Source organism: Helianthus annuus, chromosome 8 (assembly GCF_002127325.2).
Source record: "Helianthus annuus cultivar XRQ/B chromosome 8, HanXRQr2.0-SUNRISE, whole genome shotgun sequence".
NCBI lineage: Eukaryota > Viridiplantae > Streptophyta > Magnoliopsida > Asterales > Asteraceae > Helianthus > Helianthus annuus.
The window spans coordinates 148,185,107-148,195,690 of NC_035440.2; the positions used below are offsets into that span (position 1 = coordinate 148,185,107).

The following is a 10,584-nucleotide window of genomic DNA, read 5'->3' on the forward strand; positions in this document are numbered from 1 at the left end:
CGGATGCGAATAAATTCGTAACTCCCGAGCAGGTTGTTCGTAGATCCAACCGAAATACGGTTACCCCGGTACGTTTTAACGACTATGTTTTAAATTCGAGTTCTATTGATAAAGAATATTTATTGCTTGCGGATGACGAACCGGCTTATTTTAATGATGCGAAAAATAAACCGGAGTGGATGAAAGCAATGCGCGCAGAAATCGAATCAATAAATAAAAACAATACGTGGTCGTTGACCGAGTTACCGCGTGGTGCAAAAGCGATTGGTTTGAAGTGGGTTTTCAAGGTTAAAAGAAACGCGGATGGCTCACTAAATAAACACAAGGCTAGACTCGTGGCGAAGGGTTATGTTCAGCAACCCAGAGTCGATTTTGACGAAGTGTTCGCGCCAGTTGCTCGACTTGAAACAGTTCGGTTACTTTTATCTCTCGCAGCGAATGAAGGTTGGGAATTACATCATCTAGATGTTAAATCCGCGTTCCTACATGGCGAATTAAAAGAAGTTTATGTCGTTCAACCAGAAGGATTCGTTAAAAAAGGCGAAGAGCATAAAGTCTATAAATTATCGAAGGCGTTATACGGGTTAAGGCAAGCTCCACGTGCGTGGAATACGAAATTAAATAATATTTTATTAGATATGAAATTTCACCGATGCTCGCAAGAACAAGTCGTATACCGAAGAACCGTTGGAACGGACGTCTTATTAATCGGCGTGTACGTGGACGATTTAATTGTGACGGGTCCAAATTTGAAACTTATTATGGAGTTTAAGCGCGGGATGGCTAAAAACTTTGAAATGTCGGATTTGGGAAAGCTTACTTATTATCTTGGAATTGAAGTGTCGCAGAGTAAGGACGGGATAAAAATTAAGCAAGAGGCGTATGCAAAGAAAATACTGACGGAAGCCGGTATGATTAACTGCAATCCTACTAATGTTCCCATAGACCCGAATGTGAAATTTAATAAATTTGAAGACGAAGAAGATTTTAATGCAACGAGATATCGAAAGATGGTCGGGTGTCTCCGGTACCTTTTTACAGACTCGACCAGACATGGCGTTTTCGGTCGGAGTAGCCAGTCGGTACATGCAATGCCCGAAGCAATCTCATGCAGCTCTCATCAAGCAAATTCTTCGCTATTTAAAAGGTACTTTTAGTTATGGCATTACCTATACTCGAGGAGAAAATATGTTGGTCGGTTACAGTGATAGTAGTCACAACATAAATCCGGACGATGGAAGAAGTACTACGGGACACGTGTTTTATTTTGGGTCTTCCCCAATTACCTGGTGTTCTCAAAAGCAAAGTACAGTTGCGTTATCATCGTGTGAGGCGGAGTATATGGCGGCTAGTGCAGCCGCGTGTCAGGCGGTTTGGCTAAAAGAATTGATTGGTGAATTACTCGACAAGAAAATTCAAGCGGCGGTGTTACGTGTTGATAGTACATCGGCGATAGCTCTCATAAGGAACCCGGTTTTCCATGGAAGAAGCAAACACATAAAATCCCGGTTTCACTACATTCGGGAATGTGTTGATCGTGAAGATATCGTGGTCGAGCATGTTAGTGGCATTGATCAAAAGGCGGATATTTTGACGAAGGCTCTTGGGAAGATCAAGTTCAAGGAGATGACTGAAAAGCTTGGAGTTGAAGACTTGTCAGATACGAGTTCGAAATTCCGGGGGTGATTGTTGGAAATTTCGAATTAAAAGAGTTTCCTTTGTGTGCAAGGCAAGAAACCATGGAGTAGATAATTATTAGAATATTTAAACGTGTTTAGGTTTAATTATTTAGTGATAATTATCATGTCCAATATAATAGGTTTATTAGCAATCCTAGTTATAGTCTAATAGGAGTGTTTATATTATAAATACCATGCTATGGGTATTAGTAATTGTAATTCAAGTTTTGAGTCAGTTTCTTGAATAATAATAAACGATTGAGTGTTAGCCAAATACTTTGTAATTTCCGATTTCAATTTCCGTTTGATACCGATTCATCTTGAAGCGTTGTCTTTATTCCTTAAACCCTCTACCTATCTACAAATTTGAGCATTTGTAGATCAGTCTTGAGGGTAGTAAACCATCCAAATCGTTGTGTCATTGTGGCCATTCCAAGTTAAGATGCCCAGTCACAACAATTTCCAGTTTTCCACCCCCTCAAAACTAAATTTATAATTAATTGCACAAAATTTCAAGCTCTTCTTCTAAGTACAACTTTATATCTGAAAGAATCTACTAAATTTCAGTCACCTATAAAAGTTCATCAATGATCAAGCAACACAAGCATGTGATGACTGCAAAAACAATACAAGAGCATAATGAAACTCTAATTATCTAAACACTAACAACTGTCACCTTGAATCCCATTCTTACTCCTAAAAAACAGCTTTTCAAACCCGTTCTTACTTTCAGAACGAATGCCAAAATGGTTTAACGAAACAGCAGATGAAGATGATGAAGACGATGAAGATGGTGAGTAATCATCATCACCATTCAATGCTAAACTGCAGTTGTTTTTGGCTTGCTTTGTAGGCATTAGAATCTTTTTAGGCATAAATGTATCGTTTGAATGCAACTTCCATAGCTCGCCACTAGTTTTTGAAACAGATGATCCAGGTAGATTCGCAGTGTCGATCAGGAAGTCTTCTAGTGTTGCTAAAGATTCCAACTGTCTAGCAAGTGATGATATTGTTTTTTGGCACTCAGATAGTCTGTCGGCTGCTACCACCTCTAGATCCTGCGAATGAACCATTAGTTTTGTAAAAATATAATAGCTTATAGAGTAAACTGGCATTTTGGTCCTTGAGGTTTGGTTACTTTTGCCACTTTAGTCCAAAACTCAAATCTTTTGCATCTGGGTCCCTGTGGTTTCAGTTTTATTGCCATTTTGGTCCAAAAATGAAATCAGGTCATACTTGTCTTATAAAATCCTGCAATTTTGTCATTTTCCTCAGGGGCGAATCAGGTTATATTTGTCTTATAAAAGAAATGATCATTTTGCTCCTGCGCAAAATGACAAAATAACAGGATTTTATAAGACAAATATGACCTGATTTCATTTTTGGACCAAAATGGCAATAAAACTGAAACCACAGGGACCCAGATGCAAAAAATTTGAGTTTTGGACTAAAGTGATAAAATTGAACAAACCAAAGGGACCAAAATGACAGTTTACTCTAACTTATATCACAGAAATCACCAAATGTAGTAAGGTAAGGATACCCTTTTGACTTTTAGTTCAACGCTTGAATTAACAGCCATTTGAAGCCGAATTTCCTCTGTTTTTTCCACAAGTTCTTTCTCCAAACCCTCACATCTAAGTTTCATTTCAGATGAGAAATGTCTTTCCTTTTCAACATCCGCCTTAATCGAATCAACTTCGGTTGACATGATTCGGGCGTCTGATTCCAATTTAACAAGCCGAGACTCAAGCAACTCCTTTGACTTATTGACCTCAGTCAACTCCTTTTGAAGCTCAACCATTTGACTTTTGGTATAAGCAAGCTGAGCACTCGAGAAGGCAAGAGATTCCTTGGTTGAATTTAGAGTGTTTTCCAGCTCGTATACGCGCTGGCTCATTACTTCAAGCTCGGTTTTGATGGAACTATCTTCAGTTTCAGAGTTACAACGAGAGGTTTCAATCTGACCGTCAGATAACGAAGCAATTCTCTCCATTTCCAAGAAATCGTCCATAATATTATTAATTTCGGAACAAGATATCACATTTTTCGCCACACATTTCCCACTTTTGAACTGATCAAGCTCAGCCATGAGTGCCAGTGCCCAAGAATCGGTTTCATTAGACTCCAAATTGTTCATCTTAAACGAGTCAACTGATTGACTGTCTGTGAGAGAATCAACATAAAATGAAGAAACCGAAACAGCTTTGTGATTATCATTTATGCAAGACGATCTACGGGTCAATGATTGCAGCCTTTTGCACTCTGCTTCAAGTTTCGCCACTTTCTTTATGCTCTCTAACTGTTGTTTACTCGCGGTTTCTGCTGCTTGAGTGCTCAAATCACGCTCAATGGTCCGGATCTCTAACTCTTCTGATTGGACATTAAGCTCAGACTTAAGGGTCGAGTTTTCTTTCTCGAGATTCTCAAGTTTTAAAACGATTTTTGAATCAACAGCTGGAGGGGGTTCGAGTTTAACGGCATGCAACTTTGCGTGCAGATTAGAAATCTGTGTTTCTTTAGTCGATTCCCATTCATGTTTTTTCTGTTCTACAATCTCGTTAACTCTTTGTTCTTGTTCCTCTTTTGATATCCTTAATTGTTTGACACACTCCTTAAGAGCAGCATCCAGATGGTTGGTTCTAGCCTCAAGAGCCACATTCTGCTGCACGACTGCTTCGAGTTGTTGTCTTAATCTTGTAACTTCGTTTTCTGCCTTTTCCCAACCTAATAAAATCAAAACATTTAATGGGCGTTTGGACGTGTGTTTTCAAAGTGATATGAACTCATCATAATCTGAAAACGGACGGTTATTTGACTCTAAATAAGCATTCCAAATAGTACCTGCTACGGCTTCTTCTGCAACTTTAGCATGTTGCTTAACCAAATCTTCTTTAGCACCAACGTTGACAAGAGCCGCTGATAACTTTTCTGTTAGGCTCTTAAGACAGTCATTAACCTCCGAGTTTGGGATAGACGCTTTTGAGGTGACTTCAGGTGATTGTGAATGATCCAGTGGTTTCGTTAAACTCTCCTGAGAATGGAGATGATAATATAAACTAAGACCATAGGGTATTAAAAAAATATATTATGCATTTTAACACATTAAAGCATAACCAACATCAACAGATGTATTTATGTATTAACACACACACACACACACACATACATACATATACAGCTGGGTCCTATAAAGCGAGAGCCAGATACACATAATGTGATACGCGCACAATGCAGTGACGAGATCACATCAACTGCAGCTATGCGCGATTCCATAATGTTTAAAAGTTAAATTTTTAAAACACTATCTATGAATATTGTTTTAGTATGTTCAAAAATATTATTTATAAACATCTAGATATAGTGAGGGGAGAGAAGAGAGGTAGTTATTTTATGTATCACAGTTAAAGCAATAAGTACATGATACGGACCGGGTTTTCAAGTTCCCGCCCAACCCAATTTGATCCACAAAAGTCGCAGGAGGGAGTTAGTGGGGAAGTTAAGGCCAATAATCGCTAACTCGGCTAGCTTGTTCTTTGTTTATGTATGGGTCGATATCAAAATTAGGGTTTCCCTATTGTAATGGAGATTTAGCCTATCTCGAATCAGGCTGTTGATTTCAATATCAAGTTCAATTTCCTGTTTCTATCAGTACATATACATACATACATACATACATATATGATTCTCTATTTTAAGCCAAATACCCATATATCATGCAAAATATGTAGCCAAACACCAAGATCTGATCACCATACAAGATTGTAGAACAAAATATGGCAAATATGAACCGAAAATTACCTTTTCATCCGCAATATGTGAAGATACTAATGTAGAACTTTCCATCTCAATCACCCTTTAAATTTCAAAACCAGATTCACATTTCCATCTGGACCAATATATATGAACAGAAAGGAATCAAATAAGATCCATCCCAACATAAACAAATCACATGTAACTTGTGTTGAAAGCAAACAATACGTTAAATATAACAAAAGATTCTGTTTCTCAAATCCAATGCATGTTTCCACACAAACCCAGAACAGATCAAGAATCAATAGAACAGTGTTTAGCATCAACAAACAAGAACAACAAATTGGCAACTAAAAAGAAATCGACAAATACCTTTGGCTTGAGACCAAGAAGATGAAATTGGACAAAAAAGAAAACCCAAAAGATGTGTGGAATGTCAGAGAAAATATCTAATAGAAAAGCAGACAAGTCGTTGATGTTGATTTTATATGAAGGTTCTGCTGCTACTGGCATAATATGGCAGATATAACATGATCTAGAGATGGAGACGGGGAACATGTGACTGTAGACTGAATATCCAAACTTTTTGAATGGATTTTTATTATCTTTATTATTGGAAAAATGTTATTAATTTTCAATTTAAAAATAGGGTTTTGACTTCATTCCCGCCCATCGGTGCATTGACTCTGACATTGACATTGCTGGGAGTTGCAATATAGTGGATTATGTTTCACTCAGACTAGTGGGTACCGGCTAGGACTGGCGCCGGTCCCCCACACCGTCCCTCCCCCCCCCCCCCCTCCCAAAACGGCAACACCAGCAGTTCAGCGACGATTGTGACGGGCCAAAAATTCAAAATTATATCTATTGGGCAACGGATAGATTAAATAAAAAAAATTACTTTTCCACTTTAAATATATACCATTTTCTTCCATTTTTTATACAACTTTCATCCATTTCTTCCATTATTCTCCCATTCTCTCACCCATTTTTATAAAAAACACTCCTATTTTTTATACAATAATGAAGGAAGAGATGAAGAAAAAATGGACGTCGTAGGTTTTTATTTTTTATTTTTAGGAAATGTAATTTTTTTTTTCGGAAATGTTTTTTATTTTTAGAAATGTAATTTTTTTATATTATGAAATGAATTTATTTATGTTGTTTTATATAGTATTTTTTAATTTTTATAAAGTTTTAATTAAGTTAATAAAAAAAGCTTAGAAAATTATAAAATAATAAGGTGGGGTAGCCCTATCCTCCACCCCCCTCAAAAGTGAAGGAGGCCCATCCTCCATGGGATGGTGATGTGGCGCCTATGTGGCGGCCCATCCTCATGGGGATGGAGCTCTCCATATCCTTTAGTCTCATGCAATGATAATCTATACTATATTATAATAAACTAGCGGTAAGATCCGTGTGCAAACACGGGTCGTTTCTTAGAAAACCATGCATAGCCCATATTGACAGAGAGTAAAAAAAATAATTAGTGCAGACTTATAAAAGAGATATACACTAATCGTCAATAGATTTATTCAACATCAATTCCATTATGTTGATAGCAAACTACTGTTGTCTATTAACTGTTAAAAACTTCAGTTGCTTTCCAACAGACTTTTCTAAAAAATGTTATCCATTATCTCCAACAGAGCTTACCAGATTGATAGCTTAAAGTGAAACCACTGTTTTCAAAACCATCTGAGATACTATATTTATTAACTTTAGATCGAAGACAATTCTTGCAATAAGAATGAGAAATATACGGTACTTGTAATTTAAATTCAAATAAAGATAAAACCAATTTTTGCAAATAAAGTTGACCAATTCCATTGATGATTACTTAAAGTGAAACTAGTGTTTTCAAAAACTCTGTTTGACCAAAGTCAAACCAATGTTGGCAAAACTATGATTCTTAATGGTTCAAAATCTGTTTCACTTTTGGTCAACATCTCTGTTTATCTGTTGGTCAACATCTGTTTGATTTTTGGTTAACAACTGTTTGACTTTTGGTAAACATCAGTTAGACTTTTGCTCAACATCTCATTTAGAATTCAACAGAGAGTAAAAAAATAATTAGTGCAGACTTATAAAATTGATATACACTAATGGTCAATAGATTTATTCAACAGCAATTCCATTATGTTGATAGCAAACTACTGTTATCTACTAACTTTTAAAAACTTTTGTTGCTTTACAACAGACTTTAATAAGAACTGTCATCCTTTATCTCCAACAGAGCTTGCCAGATGGATAGATAGGACATATACATATGAGTATTTCCATTATCTCCAACAGAGCTTCCCAGATGGATAGATAAACAGATATTGATAGAACATATACATATGTGTAGATATTGTACCAAAACGTGTTATCTATTATAGCTAAAAGACATCTATTATAGGTAAAAGACAACTATAGACATGCATCATCAGTTAATATATAACATACATATGAGTATTTCCATTGTACTATCCACAAAAAAAAAAGTAGCACCCACCCATTGACAATGAAACTTGTTTATAGACATAACTACATATAGAACATGTCTAAGAAGCAAAATTAGTACCAGCAACGAACCAAATGTACAACCACAAACAATCATGACATGAAACTAAGAGGACTTTATCTTTGTCACGATATGCACAACTTTTTTTAACTTCAGCAATTGAATAGACTTGTGAAACTCTAACGAAAGTTCATCACCAAAAGCAATATTGCAAGATCTCAGATAAGAAGACCATCCAACAACAGCATAGTTGAATCCAGTATTGGTTTTTTGAGATGTTGTAAACAGTTCCTGGACTTCACATTTAAGATTCTGGATCTTGATAGGCTTAGGATTATCAGTATGCAGATCCAACGCAGAAGATACATCTGATGGCAGTTGTTAAAAAACAGAAAATTGAACCGTGAATTTTATAAATATTGATATATAACTGAAGTTATTGAAATAACGAAACAAAGCAATGACTGCAAAAGCTTACAAGTCTGTCTTCAGCATGTGTGGTGAAGTGTAAGACTGATTCTGAAGTGGATGATACTAAACGAACCTTTCGAACTTTACATGGTCTATCAACACTTGAAGAAGCAGAAATATCACGAACAGGAAAATCTTTAGACTGTAGTTGACGATCGTTAACACCATCAGCTATTTTTACAGAATGATCTTCAGGCTACAACAAAATTTAAAAAAAATCTTCTTATTCTTATAATACAATAAAATATATGCATAGAAAATTATAAATTTACAGCATTTTTAACATCTGACTCATCAACCAGACACACAATATTTGAATCAAATAGCCCATCATCAGCAAACTATATTTATAAAAAGAATCATATATAATATTTTAAATCATAATAATATAAAAACATTACATGTGTATATATACATTAAAAATATCCTCAAAACTCGTAAGCTGCTTAGGATTACCAACCAAAGCTCCAGCATCCTCATCATCCAAAGCAACTTCCCCGGAATCCAAAAGCTGTTTGTATTTAACCTACAAAATGAGATTTCAAAAGTTATTAGCATAATATAATAAAAGTCACTTATCACCGTCATGTTATCAAACAATGTATTATATCATCAAAATTTTATATCGCAGCCAATAAATCAAATCCATCATCTCCATAAACTGAATCATCCAAAACAACAACATCATCCTTCTTGAAAGAAACCTCAGTTCCAGTCTCGGAATGAAAAAACGGAATCCACAAATGTTTTAGATGCAATCATGGTGAAAACCAACCAAGATTCAACTGGTATGGGAACTTCTTCAATCAACTTTGACCATCCATCAGTAAATCCGCATCCATCAGTCCATCCTTTCATCATCACATTCCAAAACCTTTCGCCAACATAGATACTTGCCATCCCATACTCGTAATTTTTACCATAGAATTGTTTCCAAAATTTGTCAGCAATTAGCTATAGAATAAGCAAAGGAATATTTAGCGCAGACTTGCAAATTTGATATGAACTATTGAGCAACAGAAGTTACAACGGATTAGTCAACAAAAGTTAAAATGAGAATTACTCAACAGGGTTAGTCAACAGTAGTTACAGTATTTACACACAACCTAACCATTGTTTGGCTATCAACTATTACATACCTCTGTTGCTATCCAACAGAAGTTTCGTAACAACTGTCATCCATTATGTCCAGCAGATGTTGCAATGTGGACAGATCTTAAATATCAGATGTTAGTCAACCGAGGTTAAAAGACTTAGTCAACAGAAGTTAAAAAGGTTAGTCAACAGATGTTAAGATTATAATGTAACAGACGTTAAAAGGGCAAATAGATGTTAGCAAGCTGTTGAGATAGCATAAAATATTTAGAGTAAGTAACGAAATAATATATCGTTACTTACAGTCATTCCAACTGCACGGCTAATATTTGCTGAAATGTAAGAGTTCTCGTACACTTTTTCTTAAAAACATGAGACAACGAACGACAAACGTCCAATAGCTTTCACCAATACAGCATCTTTCATTTTCAAACAACAATCTCTAACAAACTTTGTCCATCCATCTGTAATTATACAATGATCATCTCTCTTCTTTACTCGTACTAACCATGATTTGTCACCATCAAGTAACTCTACGAGTCGCCCATACGGGACCTCCTTGCCCCACAACAGAGTCTGAAAATCAAGTGGTATATTCTGCAACAGTATTTAACAAACATCTTACATCAAAAATTAACGTAGATTCCTAATAGTAGCAAGAAAGTTAAAAAACATACCAAAAATATAATATCATCTTCATTAAGGAATTGTAAAAAGGATGGGTGTTTGATTGGATAGATTCATATCTGCAAATAAAAAATTTAAACTTACAAGTTATTATAAAAATCAAGTGGTATATTCACACACTTAAGGTATTATAAAAACAAAGCACAAAACGAAAATCATCATCTCTCACAACAATTAAGCAAATGAGCATTAACCAAAAATTATATAGTTGATTTATCAATCGTAATGTAGAAGACAACATCACGAAGATGCATGCATAAATTGTGACAGAGAATGCTATCAGTAACTTCATTTAAGTTAATGCAGTACTTAATCAATAAAAATACACCTGATTACAGAAACTATTATTTGCTTCAAGAGAGAATATGAAACGCCGTCAGTGACAAACACATA

At 35.6% G+C, this 10,584-nt stretch overlaps 1 protein-coding gene across 1 annotated transcript; it reads right to left on the minus strand.

Annotated features, from left to right (window-relative positions):
• Positions 1–2,309: 2,309 nt before the first annotated feature.
• LOC110885810 (filament-like plant protein) lies at positions 2,310–6,008 on the minus strand. The gene is made up of 5 exons (XM_022133524.2): positions 5,805–6,008; positions 5,481–5,568; positions 4,524–4,713; positions 3,223–4,406; positions 2,310–2,737 (listed from the first exon to the last, which is right to left on the minus strand). Exons 2-5 carry the CDS (start codon positions 5,523–5,525, stop codon positions 2,342–2,344), a joined length of 1,815 nt encoding a protein of 604 aa, XP_021989216.1. The 5' UTR covers positions 5,526–5,568; positions 5,805–6,008; the 3' UTR covers positions 2,310–2,341.
• Positions 6,009–10,584: the final 4,576 nt, after the last annotated feature.